General features: G+C 39.7%; 1 protein-coding gene across 5 annotated transcripts in view; it reads left to right on the top strand.

The window, feature by feature from the left end:
- NEDD4 (NEDD4 E3 ubiquitin protein ligase) overlaps positions 1-20,799 on the top strand; it is a 122,468-nt gene extending 101,669 nt beyond the window's left edge. For all 5 annotated transcript variants that reach the window (XM_059180572.1, XM_059180574.1, XM_059180576.1 and 2 more), the window contains 17 exons: positions 2,219-2,338; positions 4,209-4,409; positions 5,481-5,561; positions 5,826-5,880; positions 5,973-6,031; positions 7,073-7,138; positions 10,691-10,920; positions 11,655-11,776; positions 11,864-11,934; positions 13,047-13,142; positions 13,469-13,542; positions 13,829-13,889; positions 16,257-16,316; positions 16,399-16,506; positions 17,112-17,208; positions 19,618-19,690; positions 20,224-20,799. In XM_059180572.1, the coding sequence (XP_059036555.1) occupies positions 2,219-2,338; positions 4,209-4,409; positions 5,481-5,561; positions 5,826-5,880; positions 5,973-6,031; positions 7,073-7,138; positions 10,691-10,920; positions 11,655-11,776; positions 11,864-11,934; positions 13,047-13,142; positions 13,469-13,542; positions 13,829-13,889; positions 16,257-16,316; positions 16,399-16,506; positions 17,112-17,208; positions 19,618-19,690; positions 20,224-20,326 (1,677 nt within the window). In that variant the 3' untranslated portion in view covers positions 20,327-20,799. The remainder of the gene's footprint in view (positions 1-2,218; positions 2,339-4,208; positions 4,410-5,480; positions 5,562-5,825; positions 5,881-5,972; positions 6,032-7,072; positions 7,139-10,690; positions 10,921-11,654; positions 11,777-11,863; positions 11,935-13,046; positions 13,143-13,468; positions 13,543-13,828; positions 13,890-16,256; positions 16,317-16,398; positions 16,507-17,111; positions 17,209-19,617; positions 19,691-20,223) is intronic.
- The last annotated feature ends 1,020 nt before the right edge of the window (positions 20,800-21,819 follow it).

Genomic DNA, 21,819 nt, shown 5'->3' with positions numbered 1-21,819 from the left:
TAGCAGCCTCATGCCTGGACTCTTTACTTGCTTTTGGTTTTCCACCCTCCTCTCTTCCTGATGTAACTCTCATGACTTTGAGTTTATCTCTCCTTTACGCAGCCCAGACTTGTGTCTTATTCCCAGGCTCCCAGCCCCTTCAGCCTACCCTCCTTCTCACCCACCCACAGAACCCTCCTGCTGTCTTCCCCCCGTCCCTGCTTTTTCTTCCAAACAGGCTGTCCCCTTATCTGACAGTCTCCCTCCTCTGGCTCTATGTGCACACCATTTCCCCATGGAGAATGCCTCCTCACCTTTTTTCACCATTTGTAATTTTGAATGGCAGTCTATGCATTATTTTTGAAAAGTGGGGATTAGTTTTGCTTTTATGAAAGTTTCACATAGAGATGCGGGGGCTCAGAATTCCTTGAACCATTTGTGGCTCCTCCATCTAAAAAGATGGTGCTGTACCGAGAGAGGGACACAGTCCTGTGCTGAGGAAGAAGGGGGCAACCCACCTGTGCCATTGGCCTTGCCCGTCTGCGAGAGAGGAGATGGCATGGAAAGACGGCCCTCACCATCCTTTCTCTCCTGGTTGCGCTTGCCTGGCCTCCTCCATTAGGCTGGAGCCTGCCTAAGCAGAGATCTGTGGTTTTCTCCTACTGTGCTTTAGAATGTCCTCATACAAGGAAAATGTCACATTTTGGATTGACTCTCAGGCATTTATCCAAGAAGCAATTTTAAGTACACCAGATGAACACCAGAATCTAGAGATGATTTGTATTCATCTGTATATTACATGCACTTTAGTTTTTCTATGTACTAGAAAAGTTATTTCCATACCCTTCTCAATACATTGATTAGGCTTTTTTAACAGTTTTCTTTGAGGCATAATTTACATACTATAAAACCCCTTAATTTTTATGGGTACAAATACATGAATTTTAATAACTGTATACAGTTGTGCAAACATCTCCACAATCAAGTATAAGAACCCTTCAACCCTCCCAGAAAACTCCCTCCATCCAAGCACCTACTTTCAGCCCCAGATGACCACTAATTTACCTTCTAGAAGTTTCTAGAAGTTTCGTGTAAGTGGAACCATACAGGGTGGCAGTTTGACGTATCTGGCTCCTCTCCCTTCATATAACGTTTTTAGGATTTAGCCACGCTGGTGCATGTCTCAGTAGTTGATGATATTCTGTTGTGTAGATGTACCAACTCTATTTCTTTTATATACTCAACAGCTGTTGGGTGTCTGCAAAGCGGGGCAGCTTTAGTTCCATTATTTTGTAGACCAACAGCACATCCTCTGTCAGCAATGTGCACCTACCTCTGTGTGTCTGTGGACAATGTAGCTGGTGAGCAGACCAGAGGTGCTGGTTTTTATGTGTAAGACACGATGGAGAAATAGGCCAGACCTGGCGGAGTCTAATCTGGTTCAAAAGATGAAAGAAAGACCAAACCTCAACTGTTTTAAGTAAACCTGGGAATAACCAGACCTCTTTGTTCATTAGTAATAAATTCATAAGTAGCAACTCCCCAGCCCTTACAGAAGGAAGGCAGGGCTAACTTTTGACTCAGCACATACAGGTGATGAATTCTGTGGTTAGACCGCCCGGCTCAGGTCTCAGCTCTGTAGCTCTACATTAGCAATGAATCTGTTGGGCGATTACCCCAATTTTCTAAGCTTCAGTCTCCTTGTGAATAAACACGGGCTAGTAATAACAATGATTGCATTAAGATTTGTGCGGAGATTAAATGACATAATCTATGTGAAAATATTTAGTGTGTGGTTATTATTACTGTCATGTTTTATTCATGTTGGTATCGCTCACATCATTATGGTCTGTTCTGGTTTTTCTAAATGGGATGTGGTACACTTCATTTCATACACCTCAAAATATGATGTAAAAGTCTCTTCCTTTTATTTATTTTTTTAATTTTTTTTTCAGTGTTCCAAGATTCATTGTTTATGCACCACACCCCGTGCTCCATGCAATCCGTGCCTTCCTTAATACCCACCACCAGGCTCACCCAACCTCCCATCCCCCTCCCCTCCAAAATCCTCAGTTTGTTTCTCAGAGTCCACAGTCTCTCATGGTTTATCTCCCCCTCTGATCTCCCCCAACTCACTTCTCTTCCTTTTAAAGGGAGAGGGCAGTGAAAAGGGGAGGTGGTCCTTTTAAAACGATTGTTTCTTACTCGTATTCAGTTTTCCTGTTATTCTTCACTTCAGCTTTTGCCTACTTCATCTGGATTACCACCAGGTTGGGAAGAAAAACAAGATGAAAGAGGAAGATCATATTATGTGGATCACAATTCCAGAACGACCACCTGGACAAAGCCCATGGTCCAGGTACCATGCAGTCTACCTGTTAACTTACTTTCTTACGCAATGTACGCCATCGTATTCCTGTGGGAGCTGGTACAGCTATTTTGTGGTATACACGGGCTGTGGCTAGCATCTTCTAATCATTTGCTGACCTTGGGGCTCGCAGCTCCTACAGATCTCTCATGTGCATGATTACCACTTGCTATCATGTAAAACAAGTCCAACTGGGAATAACAGGATGGAGCAAATAATCTGGTCCATTGGGGTTTTTTTTTGTTATTTGAATGGTTAAGATCATTATTTCACGGAAAGATAATCTTAGTGATTAAGATCTGTTAAAGAGGGGCGCCTGGGTGGCTCAGTGGGTTAAAGCCTCTGCCTTCGGCTCAGGTCATGATCCCGAAGTCCTGGGATTGAGCCCCACATCGGGCTCTCTGCTCGGCAGGGAGCCTGCTTCCTTCTCTCTCTGCCTGCCTCTCTGCCTACTTGTAATCTCTGTCTGTCAAATAAATGAATAAAATTTTTTAAAAAAATCTGTTAAATTTGCCACAATGACACCTTGTGCTTGGTGACAACAAGTGTCTTTTGTGACATTTCCTTGGAAGTGTTTAGGAGAATGTTTAATTTATTTTATCACTGTTTCTCTGACTGAGAAGTTTTTTTTTAACACTGGAAAGTACAGAGAACAATACAGCAAATACCCATCTTCTTAACACCCAGAATTTACCACCATTAACAAATTACCGTATCTGTTTCTAGATATTTTATTTTAAAAAAATAAAATTTTACAGGAGCACCCGGGTGGCTCAGCCAGATAAGTGTCTAACTTCAGCTCATGTCATGATCTCTGGGTTCTGGGATAGAGCTCCCCCCCCCCAATTGGGCTCCTCACTCAGCAAGGAGTCTGGTTTTCCCTCTGCTCCTTCTCCCACTTACGCTCTCTCTGTCTCTCTCTCTCAAATAAATCAAATCTCTAAAAAATATAAAAAAATAAAATCATACAGATGAAACTAAATTCCTTTTAGCCAAGCACTTGCTTCCACTACCCAGAAAGAAGCACCGTCTTGTCTGTTGAATAGTCTTCCAGCCTTTTTTTTTTTTTTTTGCTTAAACGACTGAAACTAACTTTTCACAGTTGTGCAGGCTGGAAGGCTGAGCTCAGAGGGCAGCATTTTGGGTCCCTGAGGGCCCTCTTCTGGGCTGCGGACTTCCATCTTCTTGCAGTGACCTCCCATGGTTCTTCCAGGCTCTTTTATACACTTACATAGAGAGCTAAAACGATGCAGACGAGTGTTTATGTTCCTGTGCTTCAAGTTTTGCAAAGATGTCATGTTATATAATTCTAAATTTTTGTGTGTGTGTGTGCAACATTGTTTTAAAATCCTATCCATGTTGTCTCATATATGGATCCAGTGTGTTTCTTTTAACCACTGCCTAACATTTCATCAGATGAATATATTACATTTCAAGGATCCATTTCTGCAGTGGCTGCTTGTCACACATTTTGTTTGCCCAGCATCGGCAGTCTCTTCTACGTGTGGAGAACTTCGCACTCTGTGCACGTCTGGGGCAAGCAGAGACAGCCTCCTCCAACTGGCACCGTGGCTGACCTTGCCACTGGGACACGGTCCCTGACTTTACCGCCTCCGCCCGGGGCATCCGCAGCCAACTTGAACTGTTAGCCAGCGTCGTACCGCTCACGAATGAGCTGAGAAATCAGCTGAGAAAGTTCTTTTCAAAACAAAGTTTGACAAAACACTATCAGAAAAATGAATCTGCCTGTTGAGATCTATTTAGAAGGATGTGTTCCGTCTGCAGGTTAAGCTGCCTTTTAACCACAGCTCTTTGTGTGTTCTCTGTCAAACATGACAACATGACTTACTCCATGTGCTAGGCCACAGCGGAGAGCAGTCAGCTGCCGTCAGGCCAGAGCTCGGCGTGCCCTCGACCCCAGGTCCCCCCCGGCGACTCAGCGCAGCAGATGACCCAGCCGTCTGAAATGGAGCAAGGATTCCTTCCTAAAGGCTGGGAAGTCCGGCATGCGCCCAATGGGAGGCCTTTCTTCATTGACCACAACACCAAAACCACCACCTGGGTAACTTTAATACTCTCCTGTTTGAATTTAGAGCAATGATCTTAACTCTTAAGAGTTCCCTATAACCCTTAAATGTACATTAATATAACCTACATGTCCTTGTATTCATTTAAAGATACACTGAATTCATAATAGTATTATTTCTACTCAAGAAATATTTATGCCTATTTGTAATATGTTCAGGCATTGTCATGAAAGTATGTTTACTTCCTGTTTCATTTTTACCTCACTAGACATAAAACCTTAGGAATATATTTGTTATAGTCTTTTACCTTTATATGTCACTTTGTAGTTCCAAAGTACTTTTGAATCCATATCTCATTTAATACCCAGAAAACCTTGGGGAGGCTAGGTAAAATAGTATTTTTATTTTAAGATAAGCCCTAAAGCTGTTTAGCAGTTGGTTCGCCACTAATAGAAAAGTTACTGAAAGTCAGCAACAGATGGCTAGATTTTGATTAATTAATTTATTTAAAAGACAAAAGTACCTTAATCAAACTAAAATGGTTTAATAAATTATTTAACAAAATAATATTAAAATAATAATATACAGAAGTGAACCCAAACAAATTGAATATTGTCCCTTTTCCCCCAACAATTTGAATTGGCTTTTATAACCTTTTTGAGCATACCTCCCTAGCTTTACAAAATGTTAATAAATCAACACCTTAACAGATAAGTGCCAAGAAGCATGCCCAAGGCCTCAGAAATAGCACGTGGTCTAGTTTAATGTCCATTCATTTTGCAGTTTTTAGTTAGAGAACAGCCCCATGTAGTGACACAATCCCTGAAGAGTGGGGCAAAATTCTCTGAATGGTTTCTGTGAAGCAGATGATGAGTTAAAACTGATGGTACTCTGAGATCTGAGAAATGAATATTGTAGCTTGGGAATGATGGGTTTTAGACAGAGAAACTATTATTTTGCAAATGAAGCACATAAAATAAAAGTAGACTTTAAAAGAGAATGTTTTAAATACCAATTGGTGTTAGAAAATATAGTAATAGACGGACTTTCTTGATTTTTAAATTTGTGTGTGTTGTTGCTCACTTTATTTGCTCAACCAAAAAAAGGAAGATCCGAGACTGAAAATTCCGCCTCATCTGAGAGGAAAGACATCACTTGATTCTTCCAATGATCTGGGTCCTTTACCTGTAAGTTTATAGAATTGCTAGCAATCTAACTTGGCTCTCTCCAACTTTTTGTATTTTGGAATACAGTAGTTCCTCAACAAGTTTCAGTAAGTTATTATTATTATTATTAGTAGTAGTAGTAGTAGTAATTATGAGTTATTATTAAAGTGTAATGCCTTCTACTAAGAATGGAATAAGAAAATTAAGCGTATAACCAATGTCATTTTTCTACCCATACATCTAAAACCCTTTCCAAAAATAATTGAAATACATTCTTCATTATAGCCAGGATGGGAAGAAAGAACTCATACAGATGGAAGAATCTTCTACATAAATCACAGTATGTGCAATGTGATTTTTCATTATGTTATTTTTTGTAACATTGAACTTTGTGCAGGAGAATAAAGAACACCAATCTCTCTCCCTCTTCAGATATAAAAAGAACACAATGGGAAGATCCTCGGTTGCAGAATGTAGCAATAACTGGACCAGTAAGTCTCTGTATCAGTATGCTCCGATGGCATTGTCCTCTCACCCGTTTTGTCCAGGGTGAATGGTCAAAGGCATAATCCTACAGACCTTGAGAGGAAAGCACATCTGCAATTCTGTCCTCTCCCACCACCCCCACACCAGGTCTCAATAATATGAAAGGAGTATCTGTATAAGCTCATTATCTTGACCTCTGCAGTAGCCTCACGAGACTAGTGAGCCCTATAGTCAAATGCCAAGGCACTGGGCTGCTGGGCTCAGCTGGTACTTGCCATTGCCTGAAAAAGAATGTTGGCAATCCTCAGCAAATCAGAGAGGGGCCAAGAATGTACCAGGTCAGAAATTAGATGGCATGCAGTCAACTTCAGGGGCATGCTTGAACTTTTTGGTAGAAATTTCTGTAAATGCTGGTGTATAAAATACTCCTTTTTAAGTATAAATATTATCATGTATGTTTATACTCCTTTTGAGTCAGGTGAAGTATAGGAAAAATAATTTTCTTCTTTATGTAGCTACTTGTTCTGTATTTTATTTTTGAGATTTTAATTGTTTTCTAATTCACAAAAAGAAGCGAAATGGAAAATCCAGTTCTTTTAGACTATTCTTTAGTCTCCATGTTTAGTCTTTTAAAATAATGGGTAAAAAAGGCAATTCCTCAGAGTTCAAGGAAAAAGTGCATTTTTCAAATTGTTCCCTTAATGGAGGAATCACTTTGAAAGTCTGTTTAGAAATGGAAATTTTCATTTCTAATATTTCTCTGCTTGGAAGAAATTTCCTGTTTCTGGCTTTTTGCATTTCAAGAACATTGCATGATGAAAATTACAGTCATGGGAATTGCTGAATACAATTTAATTTTAAACAGAGAAATTAAAAATTTTAAAGTTTTGTGTTTGTTTTTCTTCAAATTAAACTTTTATTTCCAAATATTCTCTTTTAATGTCTTTAACTTATGTTCATAAAATACCCAGAGGGGAACTTTTAAAATTGTTCCAGAATAAAAACAACCTAAACCTTCTTTATTTTTCCAAAATTTTCAACTCAAGGCAGTGCCCTACTCCAGGGATTACAAAAGAAAGTATGAGTTCTTCCGACGAAAGTTGAAGAAGCAGGTTAGTTATATTTACGTTGAGTTCTTAGGAATGATTGTTACGTAGACTGAAAGTGTGGGAAATGCATTTTTAAAAGTAATAGAGAATTTCTCCTGTATTTTAACAACTTTGAATAGTTTCTTATAGGGAAAGGTGGCTTTTTTTTTTTTTTTAATTTTTTTGACTACTGGATGTTACATAGCATCAGAGACCACAGTTAGGTTGTGTCTTTCCTTGTTTTTCAACCTTATGCTATATAGAAAAATAGTATTAAAGTTTGCTTTTAATGCATCCTAATCTGGTTTCCTAGTGGGGTTTGTGGAGCTTAGGCTTGGTGGAATCTGAACAATCTCAGCTTATTCAATCCAGCCTCATCCCTGATTGTGTAGGACTCTCTGGATTCCTCTTCTGCGTGGACTCTTGTTTTCCAGTGGTAGTTATTCATGCTCCAACGCTTTTATAACATATCTGTGCCTAATTTGAAAATATGATTGTAATTGAAAGAGTGCGCCTGTGTCTGTCTCCTTTTGCTTCTCAGATGTGTTCACTATAATTTTTTTTTCCATCACCACAAATTTAATATTTGGAACTAAACTCATCATCTGCCCATCTATTTCATTTCTGTCGGTGATGACCACTTGGTGATGCCTTTCTAATTTGCGCACACTTTCCCCCTTTCCCCGCAGTTTAGGAATACTACCACTAGGTGGCTATATTGGGTTACACTTTCTTGCGTTCTAAGCCGGAAGCAGGCTTTTCCAAAGATTCAAGATGGTGGGTCTGCCACCCCAGAATATTTTCAACAAAATTTAACAAAATTTAACAAAAAATAAAATATAATGGTTTTTTAGTGCAAATATTTTGTTCCTTAATGAAAGCCTAAACTGTCAGCCACTTTTTAAAGCTCATCTTCATAATAGCTTTGTGTTAAAATTGCTCTGGAAATCGGTTTTCTACTTCTTAAAGTTCTTTGGGATCTTAAGACTTTGCTGATCTGTTGGTCTGGTAAATATATTCACTCTTAATGAAAATATGCTGGTGGAATAGAAGCACTAGCTTCTCCATTTGCCATTCTGAACACTTACACACATTATAATATGTAATTGTTGATGTCTTCCCGGCAGCAGGAGATATGAAACAAAGCCTTCAGAGCACACAGAAACCACCATGAAAACAGTAATAGTTATTGAGTTCTTTCTGTGAACCAGACATGCTTCTTAGCAAGCTACATGTATTAATGTAATCTCTTAATGTATTAACTGTCTAAGGAGGGAACTATTATTATCATCTTCTATAGGTGAGGGTCTGAGGCACAGAGAGATTAGGTAATGTGATAGACTCCCATGGTTATTAGTGGCAAAGCCAGACAGGTGGTCTGGCTTCAGAGTCTCTGTTCTTAACCAAAAAGACATATATTGATGATTAAGAGAGAAACTGACCCAGAATGGAACAAAGGTATATAAAGAGAAAAAAACATGAAATAATGTTTAAGAAACGTGGCGTTGCTCCAGAGAGAGCAAACTCGGGAGTATGGGGAAGAGGTAAGAACCTGCATTTTTAGTTTATCAAAAAGTCCCTAGTAGGATTTTTAAAAAAAAAAAAAATCTGTATCTAGACACATTACAGCAAAAGATCAGAACACCAAGACAGAATTAAAAACGTTTAAAAATCATTGCTACAAAGTCTTGAGTTGTCTTTGACCTTTTTCTCTGCCTTGTCTGTAGTATCTCATTTGTGAGGAATAAGGAGGGCTAATCCTTATGGAGCTCACCTCGAGCCAGATACAGAGGAAGCACATGAAATGCATTCTCCCCTGACGTTCTGTTTCAGAACGTCAGGGGACGTTACTGTCCCAATTTACAGATGAGGAAATTAAGCCTTAGAAAAGACACGTTAGTGGGGAGGCGCTGGGATCCTGACCCCACGGCTCCTGACCCCAGAATCCACACCCTGGGCCACTCTTCAGCCCAAACATGGAAGTCGCTTCTTCTGCCCTCTGCCTCCTCCATTGCCATTCCTCTCTGCAAGGTCTCTTTCAGGGTCCTTGACCAGCCTGCCTCTTGTTTCTCTTTAAAACCACCTGTTAGTCAATCCCTAGGAACAATTTGACCCTGTGGCTCCTGCTCAGCCGCTCTTCCCAGTCAGCATCCATGCTCCCTGCCCTCTGGCCCCAGACCACTCTCCCAGCTCCTCCAGTGGCTGCAGCTCCTTCCCTCCCTCCACACCCTCTTGCTTGTTGCATACATTAGACGCCCCTGCACTCTCTTCCCTTAGCCTGCTGCTCCTCAGTCCTTCGGTGCCTCTCCCTCAAGTCAGGACTTGTTCTTAAAGCCCCCTGGATCACCTCCCTTGCAGTTACTAGCTCAGTCTTTTAGGCCCCACAGAGCATTGCTTATAGCTTATCACTAGCAATTTGGTTACACTTGTAAGTCTCAGGATTGGTAATATTTACATTTGTTTCTCATCTACACACTGGATTATAAACTCCTTGAGGGAGGAATCATATCTTAAACCACCATTCTTCCTCCCTTTTCTTCCCATCCCCATTACTGTAGCTCCCTAGCATGGAGCCTGAGCCAGAGCAGGTCCTGGTAAATGCTTGGCTGCCTGGGATGCCTCGTGTCTAGACTACAGTTGGTTTTCTCTGATCTTGGCTTTATTTACAATTACATAAGCAACAGAGGAAACTGCTTATATTGCTTATAAAAACTGTTTATGTTATCATGTTTCTGTAGGGCTTTCCATTTTCCCTAAATATACTAAGAATGCAATTGACATTTTTTTTTTTCTTAGAAGGAACCCTCTCCTCTTTTGATGTGACGGAATTTTCTCTTACTGGTTTCCACTTGAACATTGCACACAAAGCACTCAAGAATAAAATATTCAGACATCTTTTATAAAATTTACGATATGATCTGTCTAAAAGCGTAGTTATCCGCATTTGTCCCATAAGCAAAGGATGTGCGAAATAAATTGAGACAGCAGAGACTGAGAACTCAGACTTCCTTAATTTTTGTCTTCACTTTCTTCACTCATAAAATGAGATTATATTGGTCGTTTCTTCCTCGTGTTGTTATGGGGAGTAAATGAGTTAACCTATTAAAATGTTGGGAATAGTGCCTGATACAGTCTGTAAATGTTAGTGCCTATAAATGAGCGCAGCAGGGTGGGCTCCGAGGAGGAAAGGTAGAGGTCAGAAAACCCCTGAACCCACAGGCAGACAAGAGAGCAGGCACTGGTTAGACTGTTGGGCACAGGATGGTCTTCCCTGGAACTTAATCTGTTAAGTACTGTTCATGCAATGCCTTTGCGTGAACATTATTGCCACTATCAATAACTGCTTCTTCCAGTATAGAAATCAGAAGCCTATATTATTATATGATTAGAGAAAAGGCATGAATTCTTTTATGCCATAGAGGAAATAATAGAGAACATCCCTAGTTACGTTTTCCCCCAATAAAGGGTCTTGGGCACAGGGTAGAACACGATGGTTTTTGTGACTATCTGGAGAAATAAATTTGCCTTTATGTCGAATTGATTTAAACCATAAGTCCCTCTTCTCTGGGTTTTCAGAATGACATTCCAAACAAATTTGAGATGAAACTTCGCCGTGCAACTGTCCTTGAGGACTCTTACAGGAGAATTATGGGTGTCAAGAGAGCAGATTTCCTCAAGGCTCGACTGTGGATCGAGTTTGATGGTGAAAAGGGATTGGATTACGGAGGAGTTGCCAGAGAATGGTTCTTCCTGATCTCAAAGGAAATGTTTAACCCTTATTATGGGTTGTTTGAATATTCTGCTACGTAAGTATTTTTACAATGGCTACACACAGAAAGAAGAAGTCACTGTTTTGAAAGTAACAAAGCTTCGTATGAAGCAAGGAAAGTGTACATTCCAGTGTGCCAGAAAAGGGAGACGATAACTAATGTTGTTTCAAAAATAACCTTTAAAAAAATTGTGGTAAAATATGCGTAACATAAAATTTACCATTTTAGCCATTTGAAGCCAGCGGCATTCAGTACAGTCACACTGTTGGGCAGTTGCTCCCACCGTCCATCTCCAGAACTCTTTCATCATCACCTGAATCAGTACTCATGAAATGCTCACTCCTGTCCTCCCTATCATTCACCGTTCTGCCTGCTGTCTCTGTGAATCTGACCACACTAGGTACTTCGTATCAGTAGAATCCTATAGGATTTTTCCTTCTGTAACCGACTTACTCCATTCGCATAATGTCCTCAAGGTTCCTCTGTGGCACAGCAGATGTCAGAATTGTCTTCCTTTCTGAGGCTGAGTAATACCTCATTGTGCAAAGGGACACCCCGTTTTGTGTATCCATTCATCTGTTGTCAAACACCTGGGATGTTTCCACCTTTCAGCAGAAATGACTGTTTTTAAAACCGTTAAATCCACTGTTGTCATGTGGTTCTAATCGAAGTAAAAACTCCAGGAAGAGGGAGCTAATTTGTAATTTTGTCATATTAAAATTTTTATATGAAATGTGGAGAGGAGCATTTAAATGTGGTTGTCTTTACAGGGATAATTATACCCTACAGATAAATCCAAACTCCGGATTGTGTAATGAGGATCACCTCTCCTACTTCAAGTTTATTGGCCGAGTAGCTGGAATGGCAGTTTATCACGGCAAACTGTTGGATGGTTAGTATTAAGCATAAAACATTTTTAAAGTATGATCTTACTTCTTCCAATTGGTAATCATTTTCAATATGTTTGATTTTTTGAAAGGTTTTTTCATCCGCCCATTTTACAAGATGATGCTACACAAACCAATAACACTTCATGATATGGAATCAGTGGTATGTCTTTTTCACTCGCAATGTAGAGAAAGCACAATTTAAGAAGCAACTGGATATTTTAAAGTTAGAATTTGATGATGAAAAAATGAACAAATGATAATGTTCCAAAATACAAATGGATATTTCCCCCAACATTCAAATACGAAAATTTTCTAACATCATAAAATTTTGAAAATTTTACAGTGGATATATGTGTATCCACCACCAAGATTCCATACCCGGGTTTCTTTCTGTACTTACTTTATTATTACCTACCTATCCATCAGCTCACCCATGTGTCCATCAATCCATCTTTTTTTTTTTTTATGCACTTCAAAGAATATTACAGATATCAGTAAACTTCTCCCTAATTACTTCAATGTGCTATCAACATTTGGATTGTGATCTTTTATGATGAATGGCATATGTTTTCAAAATGACCGTCCAAAAGTGAGGCCTTGTGGTTTGGCCACTACAAAGAAACGGAAACCTAAGAATTAAATCCTGGACTATGGCTTTGCTGTGTGAACTGAAAAGCCTCATGTGTTGTATGTACACATGGATTCCAAGCTCTCTTCCTGGGGACCAAGGACATTCTTTATTCCTTCCTTGTGACATTATCAAGGTGGACAGTATAATTCCTTATGAATCATAAGATTTCACAGTTATTTGAGTTGGTTAATGGAGGTTCTGTATATAATTTGAGATTTTTCTTTAACTTGGGCCAGGTATAAATAACCACCTGCTTATAGCTACTTGAACATTTTATACCCAGTCTTAGCAGCCCGTACAAGAAACGCTCTAGGTGCTCCTGGGCATCCGTGGGAGTTAAGATTCATCTGGAAACTACTTTAGTTGACCCTTCAACTGGATGCAAAATCTGTATACCTCCACTGCCTCTACACAGAGCTAGGTTTCCAAATTGTTGGGCAAGTCCCACTCCACTGATTTATGCACTTTTACTCACATTTACTAGTCATCCCGCTCTTTTTATAATGCTTGTGTGTATATAAGAAAAGATGTCCTATTACTTTTCATCTTTGGTCCAAGTGTTCAGACTCTAGCATATTTTCTTTGCAGGTTCAGGTGTCTTTTTTGTGTACAGATTTTAAATATGCCATTTCCTCATCTAGGATAGTGAGTATTACAATTCTCTGAGATGGATTCTTGAAAATGATCCAACAGAATTGGACCTCAGGTTTGTCATAGATGAAGAGCTTTTTGGACAGGTTTGTAAACTTTGATTAATTAAAATGTACGTAAATTGTGAAACAAACGTTCCAACTTAAGTTTAGAAGTTAAATAATGCATATCCTTGACACATTTCTGTGCTCTATTTTTAGATTTATTTTCCAGTAACAAAAGCTGTCTCAGCAAGAATTTCTGCTTCCCTTGACATTTGACTCATTCCATGTTTATTTTAGTAAAACTAATATTTTAAATTTTCTTAGCTTGTGAATGGATTTAATTTAAAACACTGGGTTTCTGGTGTAACTATAATACATATATTTTTTTTCACTAAAATAACATATCAAGATATCATGCTTAATTTTAGACACATCAACATGAGTTGAAAATTGGTGGATCAGAAATAGTTGTCACCAATAAGAACAAAAAGGAATATATTTAGTAAGTATTTTGTTAGTAAGTATTTTATTACATTTCGTATATACTTCACTGGAAATAATTTTGTCATTCTTTCTGGGAAGACTCTGTGTACCTCCTTTCTCTTTCTTCATAGCCAGAGTCTTAATGTTCTTTTTTCTCTTTCTATAACAATGCCATATTACCCACTTATATTCACTTTTTGCCTGGGCCTTACCTAGTCTTTATTTTTTGTTTCCAACTGGAATAAATAGACCTTAATTTTTTTCTTCACTCATGTGAAAAAGATGAATATTTTGTCTCTTTTTAGTCTTGTAATTCAGTGGCGATTTGTAAACCGAATCCAGAAGCAAATGGCTGCTTTTAAAGAGGTATTCATTTACTTTTGTTCATTCTTCTGTCATTTCAAAGTACAAGTCATAAGTTTCAAGTATTGGGGTTCATCATATCTGAGAATTAATAAATGACTTACTTTTTAAAACAGCTTTTAATTATATATTTTAAAAAATTCGTTTATTTGTCACAGAGAGAGAGATGAAGAGAGAGCACAAGCAGGGAGAGCAGGAGGCAGAAGGAGAAGCAGGCTCCCCACTGAGCAGGGAGCCTGATGTGGGGCTCAATCCCAGGACCCTGGGATCAAGACCTGAGCCAAAGTCGGACACAACCTACTAAGCCACCCAGGCATCCCTATATTTTTATAATAAAAAAATATTTAAGTGAATAAGTGTTCGCTGTTAAAACTCAGTCATCCATGTGGCCCATACCGTTAATGTTGATGCTCCCCCTTCCCACCGGCCCCTGCTCCTCAGCTTTTCCCAGTCATGTCTCCTCCATCTTAAGTAACCTCAGGTGAACAAGGGTCCCCAGTGCCATAGGGAGAGTGGAACAGGCCATTTATTTTCCCACATGGGATCACACTATACATGCTGGTTTGTGACTTGGTTTCATTTCTTATCGAATATTTATTAGAGAACTTTACACGTCAAGTTGCATAACTGTCCTTCCATGTGGCTGCATTTTATTCATAATACAAACTCATAAGTTCTTTAAACTTCCCCCGTTGGTGGACATTTAGGCTATGGCCAGTTCACTCATTTCTTCTAAAATCTTCTGTTCAATATTTATCACGTACTTTTTCATTTCTTCGGTATTGAGCACTTGCTATAGATCTGGTGCTATGCAAGGCAGAAAGACATGAGTCCTGCTCTAGGGAGCAGAAAATCCAAAGAGTGACATGGACAGAGGCAGGCATGCAGTGCGTGGTAAGCACAGAGGAGAAATGGAAACCCGGGCAAGGAGAGGTACAGGAAGGGCCAGGGAAGGCCTGGAGGGACTGGCCGGCTACACGGAAGCAGGCAGTGCAGTTCGAAGTGCTGGAGGTCAAACTGAGCTGAAGGGTGAGCAGGACCAGATTAAGAAGGACCTGTGTACTAAACTGGAAACAAAATGGAATTAGAGGTTTTTGCGGACGTCCAGTGAGGGGAAAGAAGGTGACAATAATATACGAGGACTCAGTTTACATTTTAGTCAGATCATCCTGGAAATGGTGTATAGTGAGTTAGTGGTGCACAAGACTAGCAGCTGGGCTAGGCCGGAGGAAGCTACAGAGATCCAGGTGAGGAAAGGGCAGGGCAGGAACGAAGGTGGTGGTGGTGGTGGTGGCGGTGGGAAGACAGCTGTGTGTATCTGAATGGATTCAGCAGGGAGAGTTGTAGCTCGGGGTGCTTTAAGGGCTAGAGACCGGGGCGGGGGGGGCAGCATGGATTTGGGGATCATCTGCCTATGTGTACTGGAGACGTGGACTCGGTAAGAAGGGAAATTGGAAAGAGTGGTAAGGACGGGAAAGTAGATGACCACTGTGAAGATGGGGGAGCACCAACATGGAAGGAGCAGACGGTAGAAAAGAAGACGTCAAAGGAAATCAGCCAATGCAGACAGAGACATGAGAGAGAAACCATCGGCAGCAGATGAAGTTTCAAGAACGGCCGTGTTTTCAGCCATCTCATAGTGCGGAGAAGACAGATGGGATACAGAACTAGACAGTGTTGATCAGAGTTCACTGCAAAGCTCTCTTTGCCTTTTTCCAGGACCGCTTGAAGGCAGCAAGGGCACAGAGGGCAGATGGTGGAGGATGGAGGCAGAGACAGGCCAGTAGGTGGGGTTTGGTCAGGAGTAAGAATAGCAGTGAAGAGAAGAAAGACAGGTTTGCTTTTTTGTTTTGTTTTTAAGGTAAATAGGTTTAAACAAATGTAAATGTAGAAAGAGTAAGCTAGGAAAGAGAAGGAGGTTCAGCGAGATGAGCCCCTTGGGGAAGCAGATGAAGCACAGAGAGAAAATGGCCCTTGTCCCCACTGCCATGGACAGGAGACCATAATGGACGTCACAGCCAACTGGTACTTGGGCATGCAGAAGGTTGAGGGAATTCCATCACCTCCTCTGTTTCTCTCTCAAGTAAAAGTTACCTGCTGTAAAGAAGAGATGACACAGAGGAGGGGGAAATGGCTGGGGAAATGTAGAGAGGTTTCAAAATGGCTGACTTGGAAATCAGTGGGAGAGAACAGATTATGGACACATACGGTCTTGCCGATATTGAACTCTCGGTTGACCTAAGAACCCAAGACTGTGGTGGTAGGAATCTATGTTCATGTGGGATTTCTCCAGCAGCCACCCAGAAGCTAACGTATAGGGCTGTTGAGAGCCGCTGCTAATTGGGTTTTTAAATACATTCTTTCCACTAGGGATTTTTTGAACTAATACCACAGGATCTCATCAAAATTTTCGATGAAAATGAACTAGAGGTAAGAAATACTCTTGTTTTCAAACGGGATTTTTGTGCCCATAATTTTTCTTGTCTACAGTTTGACATTTCTTACTGTGTAGCTTCTTATGTGTGGATTGGGAGATGTCGATGTGAATGACTGGAGAGAACACACGAAGTATAAGAACGGCTATAGTGTGAATCACCAAGTCATACAGTGGTTTTGGAAGGTAATTAAAAGCTTCTATGTCTGTAAATCCCTTTTCAACAGATTCGATCATACTTAAAACTAGTGCACTGCATAGAGATTATATATATATGTTTACCTTCTGGGTATGGCTCCAACCTCCATATGTATTTATAGATAAGTTACTGTTCAGAAAGTAGCAAATGGTGGGAACAGCCACAGTGGGCGCTCAGCCCCTTACCAATGTTGAAACTGTTGAAAAGAACTTGTAGTAACCTGTGGTGTGTTCCCTGGGACTCCTGCACGGCTCCTTAAATGTGACTTTCCATCTAATCAAGAAATGTGTATGTCACTCAATAATATCAGTAAATATAATTTTTAAAAAGCCATGAGTCATATCTAGGAAGATATTTTGGTCCCTTTATTAGGCTATGATCTCATTCTAGAGAGTTCCCATATAGCCTCAGAAATGAGGTTTTCAGGAACTTTGTAAGCCACCCACGAACACAAATTTAACTCACAGACACATGTACATGTAGTAACTGATCATGAAAACTCAAACTAAATTCTGATATCATATTTTTCAGGATAGTTCTATTATTTTTTTCCCCCAGTGATATTCCTTAATGCTGTTTTTCTCTTACTCAGGCCGTTCTAATGATGGATTCAGAAAAAAGAATAAGATTACTTCAGTTTGTCACTGGTACCTCTCGAGTGCCCATGAATGGATTTGCTGAACTATATGGTAAGGTTTTCAACCATCATTAAAAAAATGGAGTGATGCCACTTGTCTTTTCCATTGATGATTAGTTGTCAAGCTTCTATCATTTAAACAAACACCAAGCTTAGTAAAAAAAAAAAAACTGACATTTTAAAATGATTGAATTAGATACGTGGAAGTAGGCCAGAATATATGTACATCTTGTAATTGGCTACCGGAGGAAAATACATGAAATGGCTTGAGTTACTTTCCATTCTTGAATTTTAAATGTAATTCCCACTACATATCCCATCACGGAAAAAGCACTGTTAGTAGGATGATGATTTAGGGCAACAGGCAACATCCCACAGAATGTTAGTTAAGTGTACAACAGAAAACAAAGAGTTCCATGGTAGAATACGTTTAGGACAAATATCAGACTAAACAAAATTGAGTAGATTTCTTTGAGACTTATTCAGAACCTTTTCTATGGAAAAAAAGGGGGAGGGTCCAAAACTTATTTGATCATGGACTCTGTACATATATATGAGTGCGTGTGTGTGTGTGTGTGTGTGTGTGTGTTATTCGAGACTGGTGACAAGATAGATTCTTTCAATATTCAGAATAGTTACTATTAATGCAGTTTTCTATAAAGTGAAATTGGGCATATCCTAGCAAACTGTTTTCCAGTGGATATATCTCATAGCACTAGAGAGGTGTGTTTTGTAAAAAAAAAAAAAAAAAAAAAAAAAAAAAAAAAAAAAGAAGAAGAAGAAGAAAGAAAAAAAAAAACCTTCAGTTTCTGATGTAGATCCACTCAAATCAGTTAATATCTTGTACTGGAATGACATCTACTTGCTTTTCAAGCTACTACAAAGAACAAATCTTTCAGGGAAGGCACAGCTCAGGTTGACGCCTCATGCAAGTTGGAGTCAGGAACAACTGTTGCCTCAGTAGCTGCTGAGCTGAATTTTTCATGCACGGAGAAAGCTGTTGCTGTCTGGTGGGATCGCTAGCCTTGTCGGTCTCCTTGGCAAACCTGGTCTTCTTAAGCTTCATGCATATTTTGCAAAATATGCAAAATATGTCAAGCAGTTGCCACCTCCCACCTAGAGTCCCCACGCACAGTGAGAAGAACAAGACAGGAGCTCTGCCCTGACCCATACACCCCTTCTTGATTAATTGTATTTCTTTGCATTTATCTTTTCAGTGGTTTTCCATGACTTCCCTTCCTTTCGCTTCTTCTATATTTTAGCCAGTTACAGTAGGGAATGTTCAAGGCAGGCCAGAAAGCCCTTTCCATGTCCAGCTCCACATCCTTCTAAGCAGTCCGGGCCTACAGCCATCCACTGACTGCATGAATCATTTGAAATTTGGGGGAAATATCTCACACACAGAGCCAGAGATGGCAGTATTAGAATATACTTCAAATTCTTACGCATTTTCAAAACAAAGTTGTTTCAAAATGTTAATATTATAATACTGTATTATCTAGCCAATAAAAAGGTGTAAGGTTTGTATCCGTTAACTTAAAGGAAGTTTTCATAGTGGATCATGTAGGTGAGTGAATCAAGAGGCGAGGAAACATATAATCCCATATACGGGAAACAATGGCAAAAATACTGAAATTTTAACTGTGAGCATAATCATGATGTGTGATGTGTGAAAAGCAGTGCTTTTTGAGAAAACTGTGATATTGAGAATATCCAGGATATTTAGTGCTGCTTCTGGCAATTACACTCCCACACATAATCAGATATGATTATAAGACTTGGGGAAAAGTATGGAAGGTTCTACATCAGGTTGTCAGCACCAATTACCGGGGTGGTTAGAGAATGTTGAGAATTGGAGCAAGGAAGAGGTAAGTGAAAACTCCAAAGGGAAAAACAGCTTCTGAAAGTGTCTGTAATAAAAGAAAAATGTAGCGTGGATAACCTGATCACCTACGCATAAAATTCCGTATATATGCCCATGCACAAGACGATTCACAATAGAATGTTTACTCAGCTTTAATAATGGACTGTGAGGTGATTTTTATACCCTTCAGTATATTTTTCTCTGTTGCTTTAATTTTCTTGCAGTGAGATTAGATAATCAGAAAAAAAAATTAAGGCTATTCTCAGTGGGACTGAAGAAAGAAAAATTCCTCGTTTTCTCTGTGTACCTATGAAGGAAGTGGTCACAGGGAAACACAGGGCTAGGAAACAGCAGAAGCCCACCGGCGGAGTGAGAGGGTGGCCACAGATCAGCCGATGGAGAGGAACCTTCCCTCTTGGGGCTGGACAATGAAGCCATCAAGGACAGGACAGCCTTCATTTCTTTTGAGTTTAAAGCAACTAGATTGGTTCACTATACGTTTGAGATCTACATTGAGTTCTACATTCGAAAAAATGAGTTGTGAAATTCTAGGGACTTCTATAAAGAGTAAATGGAAGGAACTTTTCTTCCTTACAGGCTCAAATGGACCACAGTCATTTACAGTTGAACAGTGGGGTACCCCGGAAAAGCTGCCAAGAGCCCACACATGGTAAGCAGCTTTTTCGACCCTTAGAGAACAAGTTTTCAGAGAGTGAAACTCCTGTAACAGAGTCTAGGTACAGAAAGTCTAGCCTGCTCTGTGTTGTGTCAGTGACAGTGATGGAGGAGTTGGGGGAGAGGAGGCAGAAACAGCAATGCAGGAGCAGGTGTGTCTTTGCTGGCAGGCCTGGACTCAAAATCCAGGTAGCTGAACCTGGCTCATCTCAACTGTTGACCATGTGTTGCCCTCCATCACATGAAGGGGCCATCCCAAGAGAAGCTAGAACATTCCCTCTTGAAGGTTAAGATAACAGCGGACCCCAGGCATTTGGAAGTCAAGGTGGGAGTGAGGGGATCCCACCGAGAAGTCATGGGATGAGCCCATGCGTAGAGCCCAGTGCTGTTGCCTGCCTTCTCCGCTGGTGATATAATGCCTTCAAGAGTTGTAGGCAGAGCACATCAGGAATAGCAGTGGTCCTGTTGGCCACCATGCCACTTGCTTTGTCAGTGTCTGTCATAACCAGGTTCTCTCTGTTCTTTCAGCTTTAACCGCTTGGACTTGCCGCCCTATGAATCATTTGAAGAATTATGGGATAAACTTCAGATGGCAATTGAGAACACTCAGGGCTTTGATGGCGTCGATTAGATTCCAAATAACAATCTAGAGTGTTTCACTGCCACTTTTGGATAAGCAAAATCTTGACTTAAAATTTTCCAGGGCACTACTAAAACTTGGCCTTTGTTTCTTCCCAGATAGTGGGGAAAAAATCACATAAAAGCATTGGAAGAAACAGTATGACAACCTTCCCGTTATTTCATTCACTTAAACAATATGTTGCATTTACACGGCTGTTTCTTTCCATCTTTAGAGTTCCCACTCTAGGATTTAAGTCCCATGTGCCTGAAATAGTGAGTTTTGTCCGTGATATTTACCTCTTTTAAGTATTTGCCAGGCAGTTCTTTCTTAAACTACTGAAATTGTAACTGTGAAATATTTGTGACAAGTGTCACAATACATAAAGTGTCATGTGTGAAATGTTGGTTTTTGAGAAGGAAAACTGAAATTTGGAGAAGAATACTTTGATATTGATTAAACTACAATGTATTTCTTGCTGCCTACAGCTATTTATTATTTTGTAGACCTGCCTATTGCACCTTACTGCCAAGATTTTTGGGGAAAAAAACTTGGAAAGTGTGTTCCCTATCTTTGTAGTCCACTGACTCACTTGCAAAAACAAACAAAAAAAAGTTGTTTACTTCTTCATTTGTAAAAGCATTTGGCTTTTGTTAATATGTAGCTTTAGTAAACGAGGTGGTTTATAAGACATGTGAAGCGAATTCAGATTCACAAAGTGTGAAAAGTATTAATGTCTTCCTCTTGCCTGTATATCCTTTTGGTTCACTGGCATAGTCCTCTCTCCTTCCTGTTTAAGGTAAAAGAATTCCTTCTTCGGACATTACACTAAAGCTCTGCAGAGCAGTATTTCTATATATGCCTTGAGGAACTAAGTTAAATGTATAGTACTTGCCTTTACTAGTCATTCTTTACACTTGCACAATTATGTAGTAAATATATGTTTACAGGGTTTATTATGTTTACAGATTAAGCTAATTTCTGTAGTTGCATTTTTCTATTTTTAGTATCTAGTAAAAAAAAACCAACAAATAATTTGTTAAAAATAACCAAAGAGTAGTTATAATGTGTAATTTGTATTAAAGTTATTACCATATTTCTTATGCTTTTTGAAAATACTGTTTACTATGAACACGATGTTTTACTATAAATCCAAAACTCTTTAGAAGAATGCTACAAGTAGAATCCTACTTGAACCAAATTGAAATACATAAAAATCACATGCAGGCATTCAGCAAATGTGTGCTGGATGCCTGCTGTCTGTGTATCCCTGCACGAGGCCCTGGGGTAAGAGCTGTCAGCTTCAAAGAAATCTAGCTCAGTTCTCACCTCAAGGAACTTACGGTCCTGTAAATTAATTTGTAAACAATCGAAAGTAGGGGTAAGCAGAAAGAGGCAAAAGAAAAGGTGTCCCATGCACATGCACAGATAAAGTGTGCCAAGACTTGTATTTATATGTTTCATGCATATATTAGAATGATAACATAGAAAATGCTCTTGCAAAA

Source organism: Mustela lutreola, chromosome 7 (assembly GCF_030435805.1).
Source record: "Mustela lutreola isolate mMusLut2 chromosome 7, mMusLut2.pri, whole genome shotgun sequence".
Lineage (NCBI taxonomy): Eukaryota > Metazoa > Chordata > Mammalia > Carnivora > Mustelidae > Mustela > Mustela lutreola.
The sequence above is the reverse complement of the archived record's forward strand: the minus strand, read 5'-3'. Positions and strand labels throughout refer to the sequence as shown.